The 27,369-nt window shown below is 46.9% G+C and overlaps 1 protein-coding gene across 7 annotated transcripts; it reads right to left on the bottom strand.

Moving 5' to 3' along the window:
• KEL (Kell metallo-endopeptidase (Kell blood group)) lies at positions 1-27,369 on the bottom strand. 7 transcript variants are annotated; one of them, XM_035021284.1, is made up of 21 exons: positions 27,296-27,369; positions 21,490-22,871; positions 19,503-19,547; positions 19,091-19,179; positions 18,640-18,787; positions 18,163-18,339; positions 16,531-16,655; positions 16,044-16,190; positions 12,870-12,932; positions 12,582-12,770; positions 12,202-12,350; positions 11,036-11,165; positions 4,391-4,501; positions 3,143-3,241; positions 2,813-2,890; positions 2,276-2,376; positions 1,992-2,102; positions 1,782-1,849; positions 1,399-1,568; positions 961-1,056; positions 1-265 (listed from the first exon to the last, which is right to left on the bottom strand). In XM_035021284.1, exons 2-21 carry the CDS (start codon positions 21,650-21,652, stop codon positions 104-106), a joined length of 2,421 nt encoding a protein of 806 aa, XP_034877175.1. In that variant the 5' UTR covers positions 21,653-22,871; positions 27,296-27,369; the 3' UTR covers positions 1-103. The 7 variants fall into 7 exon arrangements, 6 of the variants coding, with proteins under 6 accessions (XP_034877175.1, XP_034877177.1, XP_034877176.1 ...); XM_035021286.1 differs by lacking the exon at positions 27,296-27,369 and adding an exon at positions 20,151-20,223 and having other exon boundaries at positions 21,490-21,609; XM_035021285.1 differs by lacking the exons at positions 19,503-19,547; positions 27,296-27,369 and adding an exon at positions 24,486-24,893 and having other exon boundaries at positions 21,490-22,988.

Genomic DNA, 27,369 nt, shown 5'->3' on the forward strand with positions numbered 1-27,369 from the left:
TTTTATTTTTGGAAGGGAAGGAGAAAGGAGATTACTGCCTGATCCCATGGTTGGAGCAGGGAGATGTTGTGACATCTGAATTGAAGTCTCTGTGGTAGCCAGGTTACCAGAGTTGGCAGTGGCTGGAGGGATTCATGAGGGCACCCTGTGGACAGTGGAAATGTCTGGCAAAGGCTGGGGTGTTGCTGAGGGGCCCGTGGACTCGAAGGGTGGGTGGGCTGTGAGGATCCTGGGGCTCCTGGGTGCCAGGCTCCCTACACATCACCTGTGGAGAAAGAGAGGTGAGCCCAGGGTAAGGAGAAAGGCAGAATCGTAGGGAAGGTCAGGGTCAGTAGGACGAGGCTGAACAATGCCAGGGTGGTGACTAAAGACAGCAGACAGAGATGAGAGCAGGGATCAGGCCACACATCTGTCCGTCACTTAATCTGGTAGGAGGCGTGTGAGGGAAGGCCTGGGCTGTGCACTCAGACCATTTGTCAGTGACTGAGAGGTGGGGTTTATTGGAAAAACTCTGTGAGGGGGTCTTTCAGTGTATTGAGGAATTGGGAGCAGTGTCTTGGTGGGGGAGCACATGGTACTTAGGGGGTGCTGTCAGGTGGGGACCACACCTGGGGCTGAGGTCTCCGAGAAGGAATGTGGTCTAGAGACAGTCTGTTGGAGGCTCGATTTTGAGAAGAAATGAGAGAAGAAAAAGCTGGGCTCATCTCAGAGAGGGATTTGGCAGTAGAGTTTGTTTTTCTTTATTTGAAGGAGGTGCCGAATTTGGTAGAAGAATTTATAGTAATATGAAAAGATGGTCCCAGGTGGTAGGTATGAAAGGATGATAGTGGGGACTTCTGTGGCAGAGAGCTGGGGCTGTTTGGGAGAAGGCATTTCAGGGAGGAGCCGTTCTTTAAGCGTTAGCAGTAGGATACTTCTCTGACATGGAGAGAGCCGTGGAGGGAGGTGGCAGCAGTCTACCTGGGCATAGCTTCGGAAGAAGAGTTGCTGAGGACTGAGGCCCAGATTCGGCAGGATGGTCTCCCCATGGTTCCATAACAGCCTCTTGCTGTATGCCTGGATATGGGGGTGGGATGGCGAGTAGCCCTGAGACTCCAGACCCATGGCCATTTGCAAGTCTGATGCCCTCCACCCAACACCCAAAACCAGTTTGTGGCCCTTTTGCCCAAGTTTTGCACAGACACACTGGTCTAAGCCAGGGGAGAAAAAAAAAAATCTATAGATTTCACATACTTGTGAGAGATATATGGATATCCCAGAAAAGAGGGATCTGTGGGGTAGGAGGGGGATCCCCATCTGTTCCGTGGGAAAATGAAGGGCAGAAGGCTTTACAGCTATATTTGCATGAGGGATGGTAGAGGGCTATTAACAGATCCTGGCTCCTGGGATGGGAGTTACCTGTAGTGCAATGGCCAGCCCCCCAATGTCTGCAGCATTCTCCAGGAATGTCCGGGAGCCATTGAAGGAGGTTCCACTGGGTAACGGAATGGTCTCGTAGTGGTGTGTCAGGCACAGCAGCGCCCCCTGTAGGGCACGGGTGTCACAGGCTGGGCAGCCCCCAGGGAGTACTGTTGAAAATGGGGCCAGGTAAAGAAATAGTGAGGCGCCATGTAAGGATGAGGACAACTGGCTACCACAGACTGGGCTGGCCCCCAGAAGCATTGCAAAGGAGTCAGAACTGTCCCGCCCGAAGCCCTCCCTTTCTCCTCCTCTTGGCCTCTTTTGGGGCCTTCCCCTGGGTTCCCAATGGCCCCACCTCCCAATGGTCCACTGTTACCCACAGAGCTGGTAGAAGATGTGCAGCAGCTCATGGGCCATAATGCTGCCAGCAGCGCCAAAGTTCACGGCTCTGGGGAGACAGAGGGTTGTCTTACTCCCAGAGTCCTTCCAAGTTTTTGAGCCCAGTTCTCCGACCACAAGTCCCATCCATCGTAACACCTGTCCATCACGCTTGGGCAATCCCCTGCCCACCCTCAGGGAACAGCCCCTACCTGGGGTAGCCAGGGTGGAAGAATGGTGGTTGGAGGAGGCCAGCTGGGAAGACCACCACATGGTCAGGTATCGAATAATAAGCATTGACCCCCCAGGGGGACACCTGCCACCTATGGGAAGAGCACACATGAACAGCAGCTGCATCATTCCTGGTCCCGCCCGCCAGACATGAAGTCCCGCTCAACTTCTGTTGCTGTTCCTGTTCCCCCAAGCCCTCATCTTTGCTGCTAATCTTGAGTGGGTATCTCTGCGATGCAGGGTCTGTGTCCCCTTGCTCTTATACCTGTGGTAGGGGAAAGGCTGCAAGAAGCTCTGGACAATTCTAGCTTGGAGGGATCGGACACAGCTCAGGAAGGACTGCAGGTAGCTGGGTCCAAGCCGTATCTGGGGGGAAGCAGGAGGTGACTCAGATACACAGAGACAAATACAGACGCCCGCTGACACACCCTGATGGGTGCGTCTGAACAGGGACAGATAAGCCCCGACGCACAGACATCCGTACTACAGTGGACGGCAGCACAACGACACCACCACACGTCAGGGCAGACAGGCTTCACATGAATCAGTGCACAGATAAACACGCTCAGGCAAGTCACAAGAATGCATGTGTCCATGCGTGCACACCCGCTCAGCGTGACCTGAGAAGGTTCTGTTCTTCTGCTGGCAAGACCCACAGTGTGGGTTTTCACCCGTAAAACCCAGCCAACACCAGGGCAAGGAGGGGGTTGGTTGGGATTGCCCCGGGCAAACAGATTGTCTGCCACTCAGGCGGGTCAGGGGGCTGAGGACTAATGAGGAGCTGGCAAGGGCAGGGACCCACATCGTTGTATTCCTGTCTGGCCAGTGATGGCTCCAGGGCCCATTCTGGGGCCCCCATCTTCACCTGCAGTTGGGTGACCTGGGGAGAGACACAAAATGTAGAAGAAACCTACCTACTCCAAGTCTATCAGAGGGAATTTCTCATGCTCACTGCCCTGGTCCCACCTTTTATATTGTCACCAGGGTGTGTGTGTGTGCAGCATATTGGTGTTTACACTTGCCATGTGTCCTTGTGCCTTTGCACTCTCCTCCCACCAGTGTGATCTCTGGATCCAATACTCAATTCCACCCCTTCTGACTCCTGACTCCTGTCTTTCACTCCTGAGCTTACCCTGTTCTGGGCCTCTTTCCGGGTCTTCTCATCCATCCAGGGAATCCTTCTGAGGCGGCTGATGAGGGCATTCTTGATCGCAGTGAATAGTTCCATGGCCTGTGAAGGGGCCGGGATAGAGAAACAGGATCAGGGTTGGCCTCGGTCTGGGGTCCTGCCCACTGGGCCTCTAGGAAGGGCCTTGGCCCCAAGGAGCTACCAGAATAGGGGAAAGATCTCTGAGAGAGAAAGTAGGAATATTTACTAGGTGACTAGAAACCCAGAGCACAGAGATCTGTGGGGACAGAACGGAGGTGCCATGCACAGAAAGGGAGGATGGGAGCTGGTCATTCCTGAGGTCAACAGGGGAGACAGTTCCTTTCCATGGAGAGATCTCAGCCTGCCAGGGGAAGGAGACACCATTGGCCTTACCGTGGGCCAGGCAATCCACTCAGAAAGCAGAGGGAGGAAGAGGACCATCATTCCCTTCTCTGCTCTTGAGGGCCCTTGTCCTCACACTCTCTTTATTAAGGCCTGCATTTCCTCTCTCCATCTTCCTGGGCATTTCAGCTTTCCAACAAGCTAAAATCTTCCCAGCTTCACAACTGACTGTGTGGTTACTACTTTCCCAGCCATCTACCATCTTGTTTGTATCCTTTCTTGATAGAGGTAAATGGATGACGATATCAGAAGCCTGAGCTCAAATCCTGACTCTACTATTTGGCAGCCGATCTTGGGCAAGTTACTTAAACTCTGTGTGCTTCAGTTCTCTCTTCTCTAAAATTAGGATGATACTAGTCATTAAAGTAGTTCATGCAAAGTGCTTACAAGAGTATCAGCCACATGGTAGGCACTCAAAGACTACTCAGTATTCATTTACTTGCACTTTTTAAGATTATATCATTCCATTCTCCTGCCGTTTCCTGTGTTGTTAAAAAATCATAGATAAACAGGGAGTAGACTTAAAGGCCATGGAGTTCAATTTTCTCATTTTATGGTTGAAGAAACACAAGAGCAGCAAAGTTAGGTAACTTGTCCAAATTCCGTGCATGTTGTGCACACTTGTGTCCCATAGCAAAACTATGCAAACCCTAGGGATGCAGCCTGGCCACCTTTGACTTCTCTCTCATAATGCTCTCTCTCTCTCTGTGACTGCCTAACTCCCCGACCATTCAGACCATTGAATAGGACACAGTCAATAGAATTAAGAGAGAATGATTGGGTGGGAAGGGGTGGAGGGACATGGGCTGGGGAAGAGCCCTCACATACAGCACTTTGGGTGCTCGGGCTGAAGGCCTCACGGACAAACAAGGCTGCCAGGGTAGGCTCGAAGAAGGTTCCTGTCTCCTCCACACACTTCATCCATCGAGGGCGGGAAGGCTACGGAGACAAAGCTGGAATGAATGGCTCCCATCAAGCATTCTTCCTCATCCATCTCCCCAGGCCTATCTTGTCTAGACCTTTACCCCCAGAGGAGGCTCTCTTCTCCATCTTTCTGGGTTTGTCTCACTTTGCTCTATCATCCTTTTTGGTGATACACATAGGGCTATTACCACTTGGTAATAAAAAGGGCTATGTCCTCCAGGATTAGTCTCGTGAGCCTGGATTGGGCAGATCATCCTTATTTATTGACTACTGAATCTGAAAGCAAGTCCTCTCAGAGGTACCCTTCTGGTGGACAGAAAGGCTCCTGGTTAGGAGAGGAGTACATACCAAACCTCTCACCTCAGCAAGTCTGTTGGCCACCCAGTCCCCACCCACCACATGTACCACACTGGTAGCCCACTAAAGGCTGCCAACCTCCCATATTAAAATGGAAATTGGAGAAGGTAATTCCTCTCTCCTTTCTGCCACCCTCCCCCACTCTCCAAATGGTTATCGTGGATCATCTGGTAGGACTTTGTCTTACAAAGAAGAAAATGATCAGAGTGAAAATGGATTTTAGACGCCATATTGTTTGGCAAGAGAAGGGGAAAAAAGAAGACTAAACGTGAATTCAGAGAGCTAAGAAACTTTTGGCCAAATCAGGGAAAAGAGGATGAGATGAAGGACATATTGTCAACTTCAAAGGCAGACAGATGGTTAGACAAAAACTCAGTAGGGGCTTGGCAACTGGGGTGTTCTTAGTATGGGAACAGAAAAAATGAGCAACACAAGAGAGATGCTGGGGAGGTGTTTGTGGTGGGCGTGGATGGCTTTGAGGAGCTGACCATGAAGTGGGCCCAGAGATGACACAAGGCCGACTGAGAAACATGCTGATGGGGCCGAGGGTGAGAGAGCTGGCCTAGGGGAAGGTTGATCTGGGACTCTGGAAAAATAGCTAATATGCTAATTTGGGGTAAGTGGGATGAAGTCACGAGACTTCATTCCTGTAACTTATTTACTCCTCACAGATCTCCTCGCAGGGAAGGTAGTTAGGTTGCCACTATGCTTTCTGGTGCCAAGATTGGAGAGAGAGTTTAAGAGGCTTCTCACAAGAGAGGAAACAAAAAGCGAAGGCCAGTATTGTTGTCATTGAAGAAGACACTTCTGGGCCTGCCTGTTCTGACGTTCACAATTTTGAAGGTTGCCCCAGACCTGGCGACCCACATTTGTTTATTCTTGTCCCCTCTTGTGAGGATAAGGACTCAGCCACTTTCTATAGTGTCTTGGTTGCAGCTCTAAAACACAAACGTGCACAGCAAAGATGAATTGAAAGAGAACCTGGATCTGAGAGCCATGTCTGGGTCAAGGGCAGGCTCTGCTGGCCACCTTCAGTGTCTGTCCGTCCCCCACAGTCCTCCTGATCACAGGCCTGGATCTGAGACTGACTTTCATCAGGCTGTTGGCGGTGGGTTCAGGGGGAGGTAGGGGCCACCCCCGGGGGAACAACAAACACATCAGCCTTGAGTTTGGTAGTGTGATCTTCCTGCCCTTTCTATAACTCCTGGTTCTTGAGTTGTTTTCTGATCCCTTTTGCTGATGCCTGCCCATTTTTCCAACAGCTTTTGCCTCCTCCGTGCCTGTCCCCATAGCCTGGGCCCCAGCAGGCTCTGACCTGGTTACTGGAGAGCATAGATGCCACCTCAAATTACCCATTGCTAACCCCTGTGAAACTCTGGGATTCTTTTGGTCACAGTTGTGCTGGGTCACATCTCCAATGAGCAGGAAAATAACTTCCAGAATCTATAACTAAATGTAGGTCTTGGGGCACCTGGGTGGCTCAGTCGTTAAGCGTCTGCCTTCGGCTCAGGTCATGATCCCAGGGTCCTGGGATCAAGCCCTGCATCGGGCTCCCTGCTTGGCGGGAAGCCTGCTTCTCCCTCTCCCACTCCTCCTGCTTGTGTTTCCTCTCTCGCTGTCTCTCTGTCAGATAAATAAATAAAAAAAATCTTATAAAAAAAATAAAAATAAAAATAAAATAAATGTAGGTCTTGGGGTGAAAGTTGACAGGTTATATATTCCTCTACTGGGGGTTCTGAGCATCTGCGCTGTCTTTCAAGACATGGAATGATAGAGCATATCATATATATTAAAAATAGAGAAAAAGAGGGGCACCTGGGTGGCTCAGTCAGTTATGTCTGATTCTTGATTTCAGCTCAGGTTCATGAGATAGGGTTCTGCCCTGGGCATGGAGCCTGCTTAAAATTCTCTCTCTTCCTATCCCTCTGCCCCTCCCCCTAACTCTCTCTCGTGTGCGCTCCCTCTCTCTAAAAGAGAAAGAGAGAAAGAAAGAAATATAGGGGGAAAAAATCATTGCCAAAATATAAAAGATGAAAGAAATACTTCAAAGTCAAGATAATGAAGCCCAGTAGATTAATTTTAGGGAACAGAAGACAAGTTGCAGATATAACCTTAGAACCACAAATAATATTTAAGAAATAATAGAAATCAGAAAAAAATTCTAGGACTCTGGAGGGAAGCACAAATTTTCTTAACTTGCCATAGAGGGAAAGTAAATTTTAGAGATTACAGGTCAGCCAGGAATCCTTAATGTTAATTTCAACACCAAATTCTAGAATGTGTCATTAAACTGATCATTTCTGAACACTTGAGAAACAGCATATAACTACTAAGGGATCCGCTGAGGATCACCGAGGACAAATGATGCCAAAATAAGAACAATTTTTCTGGTTAAAATCTTCACCAAACTTGGATAACCCAGAGACCAGGAGTCACAGACTCGGATACGGGCCACGTGGTGCCGTAACTGAGAAGCAGCGTCAGACCCACGGGGCACAGAGGGACAAGGGTCAATGGGCAGAACACACGCAGGCTGAATAGAGCTGCCTCACTCAGCACCCGCTCATTTGTGACCCCTGAAGAATGCTAGCCCATTGCTGTCTACGCTTTACGTTTACCACAGACGCACACAAAAATGCTGGAGATGTGACTGTTGGCGTGCGATCTCCTAATTTTTAACTGTTGGTGATTAGCTAAAAGTTTGTCAAAAGCTTTAGGGCCAAGAAAACACGTCAATTGGCCAGATTCATCCTCAAGGAACCACCATGATACTATCCCTGAACAGAGAATTCAACATTTACTAAATGTGGATTATTAACCCCTGCCCTTTGGTTACAGGAGCTGTCCACGGGAGGGTAAAACTTGTCCTGCCTCCCCCACTGCATTGCTTGGGAGACCAGGTGAAACACTACATTGAAAGCACTTTGTAAACCTTAATGTACTCCCTCACTGTGTTGCCATTGGTTTCATGGAGGCATTTGGTAAAGCCATAAACTAAGTCCTTGCGAATGAGATGCAGAAATCTGTGTTGGAAGGTAGTGTAATTTGTGTGACTTTTTAGCTGGCTGAACCATAATGAAACCTCAGTGACTAATGACTCCAAGTCCGCATGAGCTTCCCTGACCATCCTACCAAAAACTGCAACATGCTCCCCACGTAGCACGCCATCTCGCCCTTTCCTGGTTTCTTTCTCCATAACAGTAATTGCCACTGACCATATTTTATTTACTTAGTTTATTGTCTTTCTTCCTTCATCAGAATATCAGTGTCTGAGGGCAGAAGCTTTTGTCTTTTGTTCATGTGGCATCCCAAGTGCAGAGAGAAGTGTCTGGCACATAGTAGGTGCTCAGTAAACATTTTTGTTGCATAAATGAACTCATGAATTTAATGCTAGGTCTTCAATGACCTGACATGCTGTTCTTCCTTCTTCGGGATTTTAATCATAGTCCAGATGAAGATACACTAAACAAAACTGCAAATGACCAACAGTAGGAAGGGAAAGGTAATACAACAGAAGCCTGGAACAAAGGCTAAAATCACCTGAACAAGTCAGGATGTTGGGATGAATATAAAGAGTTCACTCCACAGGTACAAATGTGACTTTCTGCTTTTACTTCCCCAAATTCAGCTTCTCAAGTTTAATAAGAGAAAGACCTGGCTTAACGGCCATTTCATTGACTACGTGTTCAAAATTATTCAACAAAATATTGCCAGATAATGAAATATAGTATTTCTGAATTAGGATGCTATAAATTAGAATTCATTCCAAAGAATATGGATAGAAACCTGCAATTAATAACCATTGGGTAGGACCATGAATTTTGGTCACATCAAGGCCGGCGCCTTGGACATGTCCAACTCTCCTCTCCTCATGGCACACATCCATCAGAGAGCCTGTTGCTTACCTTCAAAATATGTTCTTTTGAAACATAAAACAGATCAGTCTTTCTGTAGGCCTCCATTTCATGCCGAGCAAAGCCAAGCCTGCCAGTGGCCTACTGGGCCCCAGAGGGCCCACTCCATCCCTCTTTGATTTCCTCCCTTTGGCTCTCTGTGCCAGCAGAAGCAGGCAGAACCTTCCACGCGTGCCTTGTCATCTCTTCTCAGCCAGAGCTACAGGGGGATCCCCCATGTGGCCCCAAAATTTAGCCAGCCTGCTCCATGCCTTGTCCCAAAGAAATGATGTCCCTTTCTTTGCCAGAAAACCCTTTCAACTCTCTAGATAACTGCCTCTGTCCTACCTCCAGCACAGAGATCCCACTGCCATTCAAACCCTCCCTCCGGTCTCCCTCTTGGGAACTCTCAGTGTTTGTTGTGTGAGCCAGAGTCTTTCTGGAACGCAGCTACACCCATTCATTTACTCCGCATGTAGCTGCTTTTGTGCTACAAGGACAAAGCTGGGTGGTTGCAACACAGACCATATGGGCCACAAAACCAAAAGTATTTACTATCTTGACCTTTGTAGAAAGAATTTTCCAACCCATTTTCTGTTTTCCTACTCACTTATTTCTCAATCCTGCATATTATGTAATTAAAAACATGGCCTCCTGAGGTGGACAGGTCTGTTTTGGGGTCTGTTTCTTCACTAAATGAGCTGTGTGGTCTGGGGAAAGTTACTTGCCCTTTCTGAGGACCTCGGAGTGTTTCTGGAGGGTTAAATAAAAGCACCCACGCTAAGAGTTCCAAGCAGTGCCTGACATACAGTAACATTCACTGTTCATTAGCTATTATTCTATTTGTTGGTAGAACTTGACTCAGCTTTTAAGCCCAAGGACAGCTATAATCCAATGGGTATAAGAGGATGGACAAATTGGATATAAAGGAGGTATATAAGTATATAAAGGATGGCAACTTTAGCAATTTGTAAGTCTTCTAAGTTCTTCCAGTGTGATTTCAATATCGGCACACTTACATCCTTCAAGAAGTGCCATCAGACCATGGTTCTGGGATTGACAGGAAGCTGTTTGTTGCCAGGGATTTTGTAGCAATGCCAACTAAGAGGAGCTGGAGCTCTGTCTGCTTCATCGTGTCAAGAGAAAGGCTGGGTAGAAGCTTCTTGGGGACTTGCCCACCTGAGTGAAAGTCCTAAAAAGGAGTGTTTTGTTTTGTTTTGTTTCATTCTTACCACAGCGATCAAGCACAGACCCTCAAGCCAGACTACCAGAGTTCAAATCCTAGCTCTACCAACTTCCTAGCTATAATACCTTGAGCAAGTTACTTAGCTTTTGTAGCTTAATTTCCCCCTCATAAAACAGGCATAAATGATATGCCTACCTCATGAAATTCTTCAGGGGATTAAATCAGTTCATACATATCTAAAGGGTTTAGAAAAATATCTCACTCCCAATACTCAATAACGACATCGCAGTCCCTATGCACACATTTTCCCTCTCTGAATTCCACAGATGCTTCGGGTCGCCAAAGCAGTGAGTTTCTCCAAGCCACAGAAAGGATCCACAAATGACTAAGAAAAAGAAACCACAGTGATTTTCAAGACTACACTGAGGCCTTGACTGAGGTTGGAGCATATCTAATGTTCTAGATACCTTTGCTTGCATTTGGACGTGTCTGACCTAGGGTTTCAAAGTTCTTGGTAAAGGAGTGTCTCCACATTTTATGTGACATAGGAGACCCGGGTTAGTGTGTTTGCTACACAGCCACCACCTCAGATATATTGGGATCTGGACCACAAAGCCCCTGTTGTGGCCCAACAGATCCCACTAGATGTCAGAGATGAACTCTTTGTGAAGTGCATTTGAACATCAAACACTGGAATCACGTAGATAGAGGAAAGGCCACTGCCTGCTACTCATGTCTTACATCCCAGTGAATCCTAAGCTTTAGGTCCACGTCCTTAAATCACAGAGCTCTGGATAACTAGGTAAATAGTTTAAAGGTCATGACAAAGGAAAAGCAATTGTTGATCATTGTAGAGTCTTATATTTATACCTTAATACTCAGCCAAAGGCCATAAAAGTAGCCAGATGTGTGTAAATGTCTGGTACCTGGCATCTCAGTCCTCAATATAAGTACCGTATGCCCAACCTGTCTGCTTCTATAGAAATACCAGACATTGAAGGGCACTGCCCTCATACCCTTTCCCTGGGAGAGATATGCCAACATTTATCCCTCAAAATGTCAAATGCTCCTTTAGCCCCCATTCTGGGAAAATTCATCCCCTCCTCTCCTCACCATGGGTGGTCTTTCGGTCAGCTCCCCCAGTTTCTGGATCAACGATCTGCGTGCCTCCTGGAATTTACTGTCCAGGGCTGGAGAAAGGGTCCTCACCAGCCCCAAGATCATGTGGCTCTGCAGAAAGTCTCTGCGGAGGGAAAAGAGATGGACACATACACCCAGGGCTCTGGGGGTGCCTCGAGAACAGCCTCCCCTTGTGTCGTCACTGTGATACCCCCCGGGGGAAGGCCCTTCTCTTCTGTATCTATAGAAAATAAGGGCTTGACCTTGGAATAAGTTAAGAAGAGCTTTTCTTGGTGTGACTTGGAGAACAGTAGTAGAAGGAACTAGATGCAGAGGTGACTTCTCAAGTCACAGGGAGTGAAGGGTCTGAGCTAGAGGAACACTGGACTTAAAGAATTTAACCAACAGATTCATCTACTTCCACAACCAAGAAATCTCAGTTCACTTTACATCTGATTTGTAACCTTACATAAACTTGCTCACACCCACAAGAATGGCCCTTAGCTTCCTTCACAAAGAATTTCTAGAATTTGCTGCCACTGAGTTACTATGAAGAAGGGCCTTGAGCCCGAGCCCCTGGAAGGAAGCTGCTGTCTTCAAGTAGTGGCCACCCAGGCACTGGGGCTGGCAGCCCAACACAGACCCTTACCCACAAGGACCTCAGAATCCTCTCACAGCTGAGAAATGGCCTCTCCTCCAGCTTTCCCCCCAGAGAACCCCCAGCCTTCACCTCATCCATCCACTGGCCTCATGTGCCTCCACCTCCTGCCCACACCTCCCAGCTGCTGACAAGACACAAATGCCTTCCCTGTCCCTAGTGATTGGCCATCTAGCATCTCCTATAGCTTAGAGGCTCTTCACAGGCTGGGTTCTACTCCCAGCAAACCCTGTATCTTTCTGGGCACTTGTATTCCTCATTTCATGTGTGTTTTCCCTTTCCTGTGCCCCCCAAACATCTCATATTTCCTGTTCCCTCCATTCCCTCTTGGGCCATCCACCCCAACCCTTCTCTAACCTTTTGTGTCCAAGGATCCCTTACCATCTTCCTGGGAGGACCTTATCAGCATGCATTTTCCATAATCTTCTTTGTCCCTGAGGCCTCTGGGTCCTCAGACCTTTTCCATTGCCCTTATACTTCCCCGATCCCACCTGAGGCAAACCTGTGTTTCGACAGCTGCTCTTCCACCAGTTGAGACATGTTTTTCAAATATTCCAGATCATGGACCAAGAGGAGCTGGGAGGGGCTCAAGGGCATTGGCGTGAATGTCGCTTGCAAGCAGGACAACCAGTCGATGGCAGGGGCCATTTCCTTAGAGGAGGGACACAAAGGCTGAGGGGGATGGGATTGAGGAGAGGAGGTTTCCCTTCCCTCAGGGTTTGACAGGGAGTGGGGAGGGGGGCTTTGGGGGGAAGGGATGGAACCAGGAAAGTTAGGGATGGGAAGGAATTAGGGAATGAGGAGAAAGGAGATCAGGAGAATAAGAAAGTTTAGGAGGAAAACCCTCATGCCCATCCTCCTCCAGTCCCCAGTTCAAGGCACCTGCAGTTGGTCAATAGTGACCATCTGGAAGAGCTTTCCCTGTGCCCGCCGCTGCTCCAGGGGCCTCAGAAACTGAAACAGCTGCGAGGTAATGGAGATGGACAGGAAGGCATGTTCTTGCACCTTGTTTGGTTCTCCTCCCAGCAAGGTTCCCAGCTGGTTCAGATAAGTCACGTATTCCCGCACAATCTGGGGGAGGGGCAACCTCAGTCACAGCCACCAGAGGCCCCTGCCTTTCTCTGAGCATCAGAGGTCAGGACCTGACCTTTGTGCATGGAGCCATCTTACCTGAGCATAGATCTTCTGTTCCTGCTCTTGCTTGAGGGGAACATCAAACTCTGGCTGGTCTATCTGGACACAAGAGATACTGGAGAGAAGTAGGGAGCATGGAGGAAGGAGAGGACAGGTGCGGGGAGAAGGGGAATGTACCATGGAAGATGGCCTCAGGACACAGAGAAGGAGCAGAGAGGACAAAGAAAGGGAGGGATTGGGGCCAGGAGTGATGGAGAAAAAGAGTCTAGGCATGGAAATGTCAAGACAAGGTGGGTATTTCAACCAGTTTGGGGGTGCTCATCAAGAAAGAAGCATACTAATCCGTGTCCTGAAGGGAGCCATCCCCTGTGCTAGGGCCAGGTCTAGAGTTAAGGGAGTGAGAAACTGTCTCAGGTGCAAGATTTAAGAGGTAGTGAAAATGGTAATCAAGATAAATATCCTAATTGGTATTTTTTAAAATAAAAATCAATGCTAGGGGCGCCTGGGTGGCTCAGTCGTTGGGCGTCTGCCTTCGGCTCAGGTCATGGTCCCGGGGCTCTGGGATCGAGCCCCGCCTTGGGCTCCCCGCTCCGCGGGAGGCCTGCTTCTCCCTCTCCCACTCTCCCTGCTTGTGTTCCCTCTCACTGTGTCTCTCTCTGTCAAATAAATAAATAAAATCTTAAAAAAAAAAATCAATGCTAAAATCCACGCTGACTAAAATATCAAAGCTTTTTTCATCATGGATTTTTTTCCTGAAAATCCAAAGCGTATTTTTTATCCATTTTGAAGAAAAATTAAAGATTTTTTTTAAAGTCTGCAATAAAATTTTGGTCCATTTTGGGGAGAAATAATCTCTTCAAAAAATCCACAATGAACAAAAATGTGATATTTTGTTTATAAGGGATTTTTGCATTGGCTTTGATTTTTTAAAAAAATATTAAAATAGTTTGATTACTGTTTTTGGTATCCTCTTTGATTTCACGCACAGGTAAGTGACTGACTTACCTCATCTGCCCCACCTTAGTCCTGGCATGTCCTTGATTCTGTTCTGAAGATCTTTGCTCCCACACTTTGCCTTTTTCTCCTCCAACTTCAATATCCCGCTCCCACTTCGAGCTGTACACTTCCCCCACCTTGAAAAATCTTTCACATGGCTCCTCTGTCACAATTTATGTCCACATTTTGAAGAACTAAAAGTCATCTATGTTTCTGCTTCAACCCCCTGCCTTCCTCTTAAACTCTGTACAATCTGTCCATTTCCAAAACTGTTTTGATACTCTTTTCTAGAAGTTTCCCAATGGTGCCTTCTCATTCCTTATCTCTGAGCTCAGAAATCTCTGGAATCCATGGTGATCCATCCCTCCTGAGACGCTCCTCCCCCATCCTCTGTGGCTCAGCCACGCTGGTCTGACTCCCCCTCCCTGCCCCCAGACCCCTATGTGGGTGCTCCCTCTGCAGTCCATTCTGTCTACCTATTTTTCTCCTCAGAGTCCATCCAGTCTGCAGTTGGATGGTAACCACACTCCTCCCACTCACAGCACATCAAAACTCTGGGGTCATTTTCCAATTTCTCCATTTTCTGCATTTACATTCAGTCAGTCGCCAAGTCCTCTCGAAGCACCATGGACCATCACCACTGGGATGAAGTTACCTAAATCTTCATGCCTGACCTTTTCTTTCCATTTCAATTCCTCACAATCATCTCAGTTCAGAAGCTCCAAATTTCTCATCTAGACTCCAACATCTCCAGGTTGACCTCTAAAATTGCTGCCTCTGCTTAAGTACAATGCACAGCCATCATATTTGAAAGGACCCAGCAGCATTTTTTTTTTTCTATTAAGTCGACGTGATCACCTCCATCTGGCTTCTGAGGCCAGGAATAATCAGGCCCAACTCAAGTCTTCAGTCTTGCTCTTATCTATCTCCCACTGCACCTCACCCCTCCCCCAGATCCTCTGTTCCATAAACCAGCCTTCTCACTGACCCCACAGAGGAGTTACACCATCCCAGCCTCTTCGCCTAGCTCAGGACTTTCCCAAAGCCCTCCTCATGCCCTTAGCTTCACCTTCAGCTATGCGATTCAACCATGTTTCAAGGCTCGGCTCACATTCTCCCCTCTCTGAGCCATTCCTTAACCATTTCAGATCTTAACTACTCCCTAAAGGCCACACCAGTTAAACTCCTGAACATACCCTTTAGAACAGAAATCTACAATGCCTCATACTGATTAACAACAGCTTTTCTTGTATATTCATCCCCATATAATTCTGTGGAATTTTTGAGAGCAGGAGCTAAATAGATGGCATTCCATTGCCTACCACAATACTGATACCTTCAACATTTTTATTTATTTACTTGTTTAGCAAACACCTGCTGTGGGCCTCTGGCTGCCAGACCCACTACTAGATCCTGAGGAACAGAGGTGAATAAGGTGTGGTCCTATTCTTCAGGGGCTCATGGTCTTTAACACGGTGTTCAATGATGAGTTTGGGAAGTGGGAGGACTGAGGGGTCTACCTATCTCATAACTAGGGTGTCAGTGAAGTCTGCCTGGAAGAGATAAATATCAAACCCCAAATTTGAAAAATATGTAAGAGTTTTCCAGGCTGAGTTTGGGGGGTTGGGCAGTAGTGTCACAAGCAAAAGGAGTCATACAGTCAAAGAATTGAGGAATATTCTTGAAGTTATGAGGGAGCGTGGCTTGAGGTTTAAGGGGGACAAGGGGTGCGGCTGGAGATAAGGCTGGAGAAGTGTGTAAGGGTCAGATCACAAAAGGACTTGCAATGCTTTGCTAATGATTAAGAACTAGATCGTGATGACCTGGTAAGGCATTGGAGGCATTTAAACAGAGCCAATAGCATAATTAGCTCTTGGTTTAGAAAGGTCCCTCTAGCAAAAATGAAGAGTAGATAAGAGGAGAGCAATACTGGAGATAAGAGGGCTAATTAAGAGGCAGTAGGGATAATCCAGATAAACAGTAAGGAAGATAGAAACTACGTCTGTCTTCTCTGGACTGGCCCTCCTGCTTCTTTCCCTAATTTTCACCTAGTGTCCCTGGCTGTCACATCAATAATTTTCCCTCAAGATAGGGATATTTCCCACATTGCACATTTGTCCTCTCTCTCCAGCCCCCAACCTTCCATAGGAGATGCTAGGCTAGAATACGAGGCAGGCCCAGGTCTTACTGCATTTTTGCCAGTGCATCCCTCACCTGGATGACTGGCGTGTATGGAGGGGTTGGACGAGGTTGCAGATAGGCTCTGAAGAATGGAAAATAACCATACTGACTCATCAGAAGTCTCAGAGTTCGGTTAAAGTCTAAGGAAGTCCAATTACCGGAGATTCGCCAGCCTCCGAGCTGGGAAGCAGAGAGACAAGGCTCAGCATAGGGGGATGGCCTGGGAGACCTGCCCCCACCCCCTTCCTCAGACAGCTGCTACTGCCTGACGGCTACTCTCAGTGCTTGGAGCCCTCCAGGCCCCACTTCTATCCTTCTCTCTCTACCGCACCCAGAGTCCTCATGCTTCCAGAGGGTACTGCCATTTCCATCTCCCTCCTGGAACTTGGAGATCCCTAGGAAAGAGACACCCTCCCCCCTTTCTAGAATAAAAGGGGGGGGCAGCACTGAGCACACATTGATCCTACGTGTTAATGTGTCTAGAAATGCATTATGTATCTAGACCTGGCCCCGGTCTCACCTCCTCAATGACTTGTCTGAGGGGGGCAGCCCCAGCAGCCTCAATGGCATCTGTGTCCATGCAGGAGCTGTAGAACTGGAAGGCTTTCTCCTCCCCAGAGCCCAGGTGCCAGGAACCTGGGGCTTCTAGAGAGGAAGCATGAGAAAATTAGAGGAGTAGAGAGCTGAACAGAGAAGGTGGGTGAGAAAGGGAGGACCCCCCAGGGAAATGGAAGGAAGGGGAGGAACACAGGGATGCAGACAGGTGGGATGATGGGAGGGCTGGATCAGCTCGATGCGAGAACAAGTGCAGGGAGAGGGAGTGCGGGCAAGACTGAGAAAAACAAAGGGGACACGAAAGAGAATCAGGGAGGAAAAGACATGGGAAAGAAGGAAGAGACGAGAACACCTAGCAGCACCTCTGGGTACAGGAGAAAGGGTACAAAGGGAAGGCAGGGAGGAGGTGAGTGAAGAGATTAGAAAAATTGGGGAAACCAGAGAACATTGAGGGATTGGAGGGAGGAAAACTCATCCGGAAAGGCTTAGCAAGGAGAAGAAACAGGGTCCAGACCCTCTCTCGGGAACCCAGGAAACAAGCAAACACATGGCAATAACCTGAAGGCGAATGTTCTGGAATCAGCCACCCTGTAATACCCACCACCTGTCCCTCAGCCCCCTACACCCTTCACTCTCTCATGGGCAACAGCATTCGTCCTGAGCATACATTTTCATCTCTGGGCCTTAACTGGAAGCATGGCCCCACTACCAAGGGAAAGCCTGCCTCCATTCTTTCTCCATCCATAGGAGGGCAGAGGGATACATTCATGTGTCCCAAATTCCAGCGGATACCGCGACACGCTCCCTCAGCTCCCTCGACTTCCTGACACTGGAAATGCATGCCTATCGTGGCCCCATCTTATTCCCCCATCCTCACCACCATCCTCTGACTTCCTGGGACCCACTTCCAACCTCCTAGACAGCCGCAGCTCCTCCCCCAGACTTCTCCTGTCAGTTCTTTTGTCTTCTCCACGCATAGCCTCTTCTGTACCCCCAGGGCTTTAGGTGGGCCTTCTCCTCTGCCAGAACACCCTCTGCTCCTGTCTGGATCCATTCCCTGGCACACAGCCAGATACCCCCCCAACTTCTCACCCCACTGGCCACATCATCCCAACCAGCCAGCCCCAGTATCCCCGTTTGTCCAGTCGAGCTTTCACACCAAGGTCCAAGGTTTCCATGGAGAACAGGAGATAATGGTGAGAGGGGGCCGGGAACTGCCGGGAAGGAGAGGATGACACTGACCACTGGTGGGGCGCTAGAAGACAAGCAGAGTGGGGGGCTGGAGGCTGAGAGTGATGGACACATGAGCTTATGTGCAGCAGGTGTTGAGGGGACATGGGTGGGGAAGGTCCCAGGCACGGGAGAGAAAAAGAACATTTAGGGGCAGTAACAAAGAAGGGGAGAGCTTGAAGAGAACTCATAGTCCTGGGCAAGCAGGAAAGGAAAGATGACGAGAGGGACCAGAAGAGAAGGGGGGAGGTACTGAGGTGCAAGCTGCAGTGACGGAGAAGCAAACCAGCTGTCCCACAAGCACACAGGTTTGGGACAGCAAGATAGTTCTAGGCTCAGAGCCACCCACTTGCCCAGAGTGCCTCACCCAGGATTCTCCGAAGTCGGCTCTTGTTCTCCTCGGCAAGAGCCTGGAAAGAATAATCGGTCCCTTTGGCCTGTCCGCAGGCAAAACTGAAGAAATCGGTGCAGGGGGCCACACTGGTGTTTCCAGAGGCCAGGTAACGAGCCAGGAGATCCCAACACACAGGAGTCTTACAGGGGCCTGTGGGGAAAAGCTCAGAACTGGGAGAGGGAGAGAGGGAGAGAGAAAGGGACAGGGCTCCCCCAAGGGGCTAGGCAAAGGAAGGCCTGGTGAAGAAAGGGGAGAGGGACCCTGTGAGAAGGACAGGACCAGGAGCAGGATGGGGAGGAAGAAGTGGGGAAGTAGGGAGGGAGGTGAGGGTCAGGCAGGACGAGTGGTGAATAAGTCCATGGGCACAAAGCCTCAGGATGATGGGCAGGCAGATGCTGCCCCTAATGAGGAAGGGCTGACTAGGTTGGGGGATTCCAGGATCTTGCTTACTAGGGCCACAGCTCCGGAAGATGTAGACCAAAAGCACAGAGAAACCAAGGAGCACACTGAAAAGCAGGCCAGCCGTTAGCACCCGCCTGACCATGGACCACTGTCCGCCAGGTTCAGTGGCAGTGGGCAGCCTTTCTTCTGGAGATCTCTGTGCAGGGAACCAGGAAGTGAAAACCACAAGATGGAGGGGATGGGGAGAGAGGGGTGAGGAAGAGAAAGGGGAGAGGAAAGAGAAAGAAAAAGTTAGTGCCAGGGCCCCTTTGTAGAGAGATAGTTCTCCTCATTCTCCCCAAACCCAGCCCTATTTGGCCCCGTGAGAGATGTGCAAACAAGAAACGCCGCCTGTTATGGGCAAGGACCAAGTGGGCTGTGAGGGGTGAGAGTTTGTGGGATGTTAGAGCTGGAAGGGACGTCATCCATCTGCCCCACAAGCATCAAGGACGGCACTTACCTCCTGGTTCCAGGGAGGTCTCATTCCACCTGCCCGGCTCATTCCCCCGGCCCCGGGTTCTTCCTCACTCTGGTCTCCACCCTCCTGAACTGAGGAGGAGGGAGGGGAGAGAAGCTGGTTCAGGAAGGGGGTGCATTAAAGAGTTATATCAGGTCGTTTTGACGCTTCCTGTCACACAAGCGCTATCATCCAGGGCAGTGTTCCCAGACGGGCTTCAGAACGGGCCCCTCCCCTGGATTCGCCCCTATTTTCCTCCCTCTCCGGATACCTCCCTCTCCTTTCCCATTTCTGCTCTCCAAGCCTCACATTCCCCCCTCTCTACTGGGGGGGCACAGCACTCGCACACAGGGCCATCCACCCCCACCCTAGCCATCTGACCCCAGAAGGGAACAGTTTTCTCCAGGGGACTTGCCGTCTGTCAGTCCTCCCTGGCTTCCAGAAGCTTCCTGGTTCTGCCCTAGGTGTTGAGTATGAAAACAGGGGTTCAGGAAATGGCCTCCCTCCTACCCCAACCCCAGTTCATTTGTCCTGGAGAAGGGGCACTTCTGCCACATGACGCTCCTGTCCCCATACCCATGCTATTGGCCTCTGGGTGGAGTCTGTTTATCAGTCTGGAGACACCCAGACCTCTCCTCCTCGTTTATCTCAGCTTCTCAGGGGAGGAGAAGGGAGGGAGTCTTCACTCCTCAAGCAATTTTGCTCTTGGGGGGCTCCTCTTGTCCTGCTCTGTGCCTTTGCTCAAGGAGTTTCTTTATTTCTGGAATATTCTTTCTCTACTCCTTTCTCCTATGATTGAAAGCTCCCGGGTCCTTCAATTCTCAGGTAAATGCCACCTTAGCCAGGAGCTCTCACAGCTCCTGGGAATGCTTGATGGCTCTCAGGGTATGTCATAACTCTACTGTTTGCAGGCAAAGCAGTGCACAGTCAGGAGACCCTGATCTGCTAATTATTAGCCCTGTGACAATACACAAGCCACTTAAGTTCTCAAGCAGTTGAGAAAGTTTTATAATCTAGAAAATGAGTCTAATATTTGCCTTGCCCACCTTACAGGGTCTCATACCTTCTAGGAAGAATGAGGCATTACTGGGTCTTTCATTCTGTGTTCTCTTCCACACAGATGCATCTTCATCTCCCTAGTGATTGCAAATCTTTAGTGGCAGGGATGGTGTCCCTTTTTCCTTCCTATTGACCTAAGTTGCTTTATAAAGATTTGTAGGAATTAATTGCATTCCAAGCCAGAAACTCTCTTTCCCACATCATAATGAGGTCTCCCCTGCAGTCGCAGTGAGCACATTTCTGAGAGAAGGCATTTCACCTCTGTCCCTTGTTTTCCCATCCCAGGCAAAACAGGATAGTCGCACTAATGGTACCTCAGCAGTATTTCCTGCCCACATCAGTGCTGCGCTATGGTGCATTTGTTGGGATGGAGGTAAGGCTCCCCGTCGATGGTTAGTGAACTAGAACAAAGCTTGTTAACATGCCTATGGAGGCCATATTATAGAGTATCAGGAAAGTCATGAAGAAAAGTCAGGGCTTTGGGCATCACAAAAGGAGAGATTGAAGTCTTCTGAGGAAGAGTTTAATGTGATGAAAATAGTAGCCATGTAAAGCTGGGGTGGTACAGGGGATCTGGATTGATAGACGAGAGACACACTGGTACTTGGGTGGTACAGGAATAATGAAGTGAAGGCTTGGCCCAGGTTGACAGTGGAGGGGATGTAAATACATGGACAGAAAAACTTTATGGGAGGGAATAAAGTCATGGAAGCTGATGGAGTCGGGGAAGAGGGAGTGAGTGTAACAGTCACAGATGGGCTTCATAATTTTTTTCTGGATGACCAAGAAAGTGGCGATGCTGGTGGTAGAAAGTGGAATTGTGGTTAAGGGCTGCTGTAGGCATCATCTTGAGACCAAAATGATGACTTGGGATTTTAGAGGTTTTCGGTCTGTTTGGATGCAAATCAATTGTACCTTCTCTTTGATCTCCCCTTCCCCAGATAATCAACCCTGAACTTCTAGCTTCCCTCACACCTATTCCCCTCCCCATGCCTTTCCTACCCAGTCAAGCCCTCTGGGCTGATGTTTCTCTAGGAAAATGGTAGTAGGGACAATCAGATTAGATAAGAGATGGTTGAGACACAGGTGTGCTGTGTTCCATGAGCCCTGTGAACAGCCACTGTGGCCTGGACTTAGTGTCTCTCCTAGAGAAGCTGAGCCAACCATGGAGATATGGCAACAGGGTTGCCAGCCCGCCCCTCCCCACCCTGCTGCCTCCTGGAGGCAAAGTCGCCTCTGTTCTGGGAGCTGCCTCAGGAGCATAACCCCCTTATCTCCCACGTCCTACTGTGTAGTGAGTCATCACCACCACCACCACCGCCAGGCCCCGGCACCCCACACACCTCCAGTGCAGCCACACAACTGGCTGTAGGCATCCAGAGAGCCTAGCAAGGCTAGCAACCACAGGCTCTCGGAGCAGGCACATCTTGGCAGACACCGCCTCCTGGTAGCTCTCAGTGTTCGGTGCGGTCTGTTCGAATTCCAGGATCTTTTGCTTGATACCATAGTAATACCAAATAATAATAATAATAACAATAGTATCTACTTTTTACTGAGCACTGCCTATGTGCCAGGGACTCCAATAAATGCTTTGCTCCCGTACATGTTTTCCATTCAGTCTTCAATTCTATGAGGGAGATGAGAGCTATTTTCCCCATTCTACAGATGAGAAGACTGGGATACATGGACGTACAGTACACTTGCCCCAAGTTATGAAATCAACAATCAGCAGAGCCGGGACTGAAGCAAAACCTTCACTATTGAAGCCCTCAGTCATTGAGTTTCTATTTTGGGAAGGTTCTTCCTCAACAGAATCTTCTTCTGTCTAAACTCTTCCACCTATTCTTCATGGCTTGACCTTGTTATGACTGCCTTGGGGGCTGTTATTCTCCAGACTCTCAAACATCCATTTCGCCTTTTGAAGATCATGTCTTTATTGTTGTCCATAACCAGCTCTCATCGACAGTGCTAAAAGCATCAAAATTAAGGATGGGACATTTACCTACATATCATAGCACTCTCAGGTATGTACATCAGTGACAATTTACCTCTCAGATCACTTGATTTCAGTGATAACAACTAAGAAAGTTCTTCCTAAGGAGCACTAAATCCCATCCAAGTGAACCCGAGTAAGCCTTGATGTCACAGGCAATGCTGGGCAGGCTGACCAGAGGAGGAAGAAACAGATCACTGGGTCAGGGTTGAGGACATTCTAATTGCTTCTTCAAAGGGAGCCATATTGAGAGTTAAGGATCACCTTTGGGAAAGAAAAATGTATGGTTTTTGAAACAATTTTAGTGACAAGTCTAGATGGACTGCTTTTAATATTTTAATTTCCATATATACTTTCTCTTTTATAGATACAAGACTAGAATACATAATGCCTATTGAATTAGGTTATCAGATTAATAAAATATACATATATATTTAAAAGATAATAGTTGGGTTGGTGTTGAACATGGCAAAAGCTTGAGGGTAATGCAATGCCCCAGAGACTGAAGTTTGAAATGTGTACGTGTCATCAGCGTCTGAAAATGAAGATATTTGTCCTTTATTTTGTAGTATTTTTCTATGCCACCACTCCCTTCTTTATATATGTGTAGCAAATCATCACATTACATACCTTAAACTTACACAATGTTGTATGTCAATTATATCTCAATGAAGCTTGTGGGGAGGGCTGGGGAAGATCACCCTTACCAAGGATGGGTGGACATCATGCAATCTGCCACATGCCCAAATAGAACAAAAAGATAGGGGAAGAACAAATTTGCTGCCTTTGCTTGAGCTGGGATATCCATCTTCTCATGCCCTTGGACATTGGTGCTCCTTGTTCTCAGGACTTTGGACCAAAAGCAAAATCATTAAAAGAAAGAATTAACAAATTGGATTTCATCAAAATTAAAATTTTTCACTGTGCAACAAGCCATGTTAAGAGAATGAAAAGACAGACTACACACTGGAAAAAAATATATTTGCAAACTATATATCCAACAAAGGACTAGTATCTAAAACATATATTTTTAAAAACCTCTCAAAACTCCATATTAAAAAGACAAACAATCCAATTAGAATATGGGGGTAGACGTTAAGAGGTATTTCTAAAATGGATATATAGCTGGCAAATAAGCACACTGAAAAATGTTCAACATCATTAGCCATTAAACAAATGCAAATTAAAACTTTAATGAGATATCACTACTATGTATCAGAATGCGTAAAATAAATATTGGCAACCAAGTGCTAGGGAGTACGCAGAGAAACTGGATCACTCGTACCTTGTTTGTGGGAATGTAAAATGGTACAACCATTCTGGAAAACTATTTGGCAGTTCCTTAAAAACTAAATAAGCTACTACTGTATTATCCATCAACTGTATTCCTGAGCATGTAACCCAAAGAAATAAAGAGTTATGTTCACATAAAACCGTACACAAATATCTGCAGCAGCTTTACTCATAATAAACAAACTGGAAACAACTCAGATATCCTTCAGTGGGTGGATAGTTAAACCATGGTAACCCATACCATGGAATATTACTCAGCAATAAAAAGAAACAAAGTAACAATACATGTGACAACCTGGATGAATCATATGCTGTGTGAAAAAAAGCCAATCCCAAAAGATTACATACTTAATGATTCCATTTATATAACAAAGTTTACATGCCAAAATTATAGAAATGGAGAACAAATTAGTGGTTGCCAGGGGATAAGCAGGGGTAGAAATAGGATGGAAGTTGGCATGGTTATAAAAGGGAAACATGAAGGATTCACGTGGTGGAAATGTTCTGGATGTTAATTGTATCAATGTCATATTAATGTCAATATCTTGGTTGTGGGGCACCTGGCTGGCTCAGTTGGAAGAGTGTCACTCTTGATCTTGAGGTCATGAGTTTAAGCCCCATGTTGGGTGTAGAGATCACTTAAATAAATAAATATTACAAAAAAATATCCTGGTTGTGAAATTGTACTACAGTTTTATAAGATGTTACCATTGGGGGAAACTGAGTAAAGGGCACATGGGTCTCTCGTATTATTCCTTACAACTGCCTGTGAACCTTCAAGTATCTCAAAATAAAAAAAATAATTTAAAAATGATTGTTAAGTTACAAGATAGGTTCTATAATTGTCCCATAGAATGAACTGGTTAATGTATTAGTCTAATTCTTTATTGCAAGCAACAGAATCTATTCCGTATAATTTACTCAGTAAGAAATCTATTCAATGATACTTGGAATTTCACAAATTTCAATGGGATGGGCAGAGAGACAGAATCAAAGGCAATGCAGAAACAAAACAAAACAAAACAGAACCACACCATGCTCTGGCCAACGTACCTCTCCTGCAACCACCGCTGTGCAGACTCTGTGGGTCCTATTGGCGATGCTGGCAAAAAGACAACAGGAGCTCCAGCACTACATTTGCCCCAGGTTGATCCACACTATTTCTACTATTTTTCATTTTGCAAGTGATGTCTGGTGCAGGTGTCTCTGATTGGTAAAACCTAGATCATAGCCTGTGCCTAACTACAGGAGAGTCTGGGAGAGCACCTCCTGGCTTCTAGCCTGGAGAAGGGGGATTTATAAAATGGGAAACTCCCCAACTCTAGAAAGGTGTTGAAAAGATCTTTGTCAGCCACGAACATGACACATATCCACCATAAGTATAATGTCATATTTTGCAAACAAGAGATCATTTACTTTTTGAAAATTTAAAGAAACATTTCTTTTTTTTTTTTTTTTTTTTTTTTTAGAGGTAGGGGGAGCAGAGGGAGAGAGGGAATCCCAAGCAGGCTAGGCTCCTGCTGAGCACAGAGACCAGGAAGGGCTCAATCTCATGACCCTAAGACCATGACCTGAGTCAAAATCAAGAGCCAGATGCTTTTTTTTTTTATTCTTATGTTAATCCCCATACATTACATCATTAGTTTTAGATGAAGTGTTCCATGATTCATTGTTTGTGCATAACACCCAGTGCTCCATGCAGAATGTGCCCTCCTCAATACCCACCACCAGGCTAACCCATCCTCCCACCCCCCTCCCCTCTAGAACCCTGTTTGTTTTTCAGAGTCCATCGTCTCCAAGAGCCAGATGCTTAACGGACTGAGCCACCCAGGCACCCTAGGTTCAGTTAGTTAAGCTTCTGACTCTTGGTGTCCCCTGTGGTCATGATCTCAGGTCATAAGATTGAGCCCCGCCTGGGCTCCTGCTCAGCACAAGCCCGCTTGGGAGCCTCTCTCTCCCTATACCTCTGCCCTTTCCCCCACTCGCACGCACACACTCTTGCTCTCTCTCTCTAAAGTAAATAAAGTCTTAAAAAAAAGAGAGACATTTAAAATTCTGATGAATAGGGTAGGTAGAAGAAAGAAGTATGCCTCTTTGATAACTTACCCATTTCCCCCCTCAGTTCTTGTGATTTTCTATTTCTTGATCCAATGTTGAATATTGTATTTTTATTAAAAAGTCATAAATTTCACTTATCTTTTTTATTGTATTAACTGTGCCTAACATTTTAAAATTAGTTTTAACATTTTTCCATTGCTATATGTTCTTTTTGCTTCTAGTTTTATTTTATTTTGCACTCCATTTTCTTTTTTATTATAAAAAACACGTTCCTTTATAGCAAATTTGAAAATCAAAACAAAAAAAAACAAACAAAAACACAAAAAAGAAAACAAAAATCATTTGAAATCCAGGACCGAGTAATAACTCTAATGAACTCCCCAATAGCCATTTCCACTCAAACCCCATTGGAAATGTGGTTTAGGTGGATTGACTCCACCACCATACTTGGGGCAGGCCCCATTTGACCTAAGGCAATCAGAGTCATTTCACACCCCCACCCTCCCCTGCCTCACCAATGCAATTAGCTCAGTTATAATCAATCAGTGCCTGGCATCCTCCTGGCCACAGTGATTGGTTCAAGAGTGGGCACATGATCTACATTGGTCTGGTTTTAAAAAAGTCCAAGACTCCTGTGTGTTAGGAGAAGAGAAGCTCCCACCCCCACCCCAATCCAGGTTTGACTAGTATAAAGGAGAAAGATTTAGCCCCAGATCTGCTGGAAGCCTGTTTGGAAGTAGAGCTTATATTCAGGAGATGGAGTTAACAATGGAGAGAGAGAAACTATGTCCTCATCCCATCATTTGGTTCCTAAAATCAGATTCTCTGAAGTCTAGTCCCCAGTTGTTTTCTCTTCATAAACAAGATGAGATTTCCAGATTTAAGAAAAAAGTGTATTTTCCCTCTATCCCTGCTCTAGATCTACTTGTGTAGCTATCTTGGTAAGGGCAATTCTCTCCAGGACAATTCTCTTTTGAGGACTGGAGTTTCCCAAGGAAATCCTATTTTGAAATGATTTTTGTTTTTACAGTGCTTTCCCGATTGTCTTGTACATTTTCTAATATCTGTGGTCCATAAATATAGAACTGGCAGATGTCACTTGATTTTAGTACAGCAGCTTGAGTTTTGATGCCAATGTTATGTTTGAAATGTAAGGATGTTATTGGATTTGTACTATCTATGTTTAAAAGACTGGTGGGTTATTTGATCCTGGAATGCCTAACCACTCTTAAGAAGGATCAGAATCACACTTGTGGTTCTCCAAAAAAAGAGATGATCCGGAGGCTGACTAATTGTGAATGTCTGAAACTACAGGACAAGCACCCTTGTCCAGGCTACTACTCCTGAGCTTACTGAGTGCTGTTCCTCCCCCAAATGAACCTGGGGGCAGCAAATTCCCTTGAGGGCTCAAAGACTGTCAAGAGACTGCCCAACTTCTCTCGCAGGAATTCCATGCTCACTGTACCTGGAGAAGCCATAAGATAACTCTTTAATTCTTTCTTTAATTTAAGATTCTCCCCTGAGAGGTGGATGAAAGCTAGCATGCTTTGTTTATATACTGAAACTCACTTGAAAAATAAAGAATCCATTCTGGCTCCACCCCAGGATTAGAAAGATAGTCTGAGTGAAGCTCACTTCAACTCCCATTCTCCTATTTATAGATGGCAGGTAGTACTCTTAAACCTTTTCTATATTTCTAGTAGGCATTAATCAGTACAGCTGTTCTCTATTGAGGTCATAGCTTCTCCATTTTGTGTGAAAACTCTAATTCCCAGCATGTGTTGAAACTACCGTGCTCATTGTACCTGCTTCTGACCATGCATGACACAAGGGAGCTTCCACAGCCTCCAAGAATGCACCATCTTCTCCAGGCCTCCAT

Source organism: Mirounga leonina, unplaced genomic scaffold, assembly GCF_011800145.1.
Source record: "Mirounga leonina isolate KUSES-001 unplaced genomic scaffold, KU_Mleo_1.0 Mir_174, whole genome shotgun sequence".
Taxonomy (NCBI): domain Eukaryota; kingdom Metazoa; phylum Chordata; class Mammalia; order Carnivora; family Phocidae; genus Mirounga; species Mirounga leonina.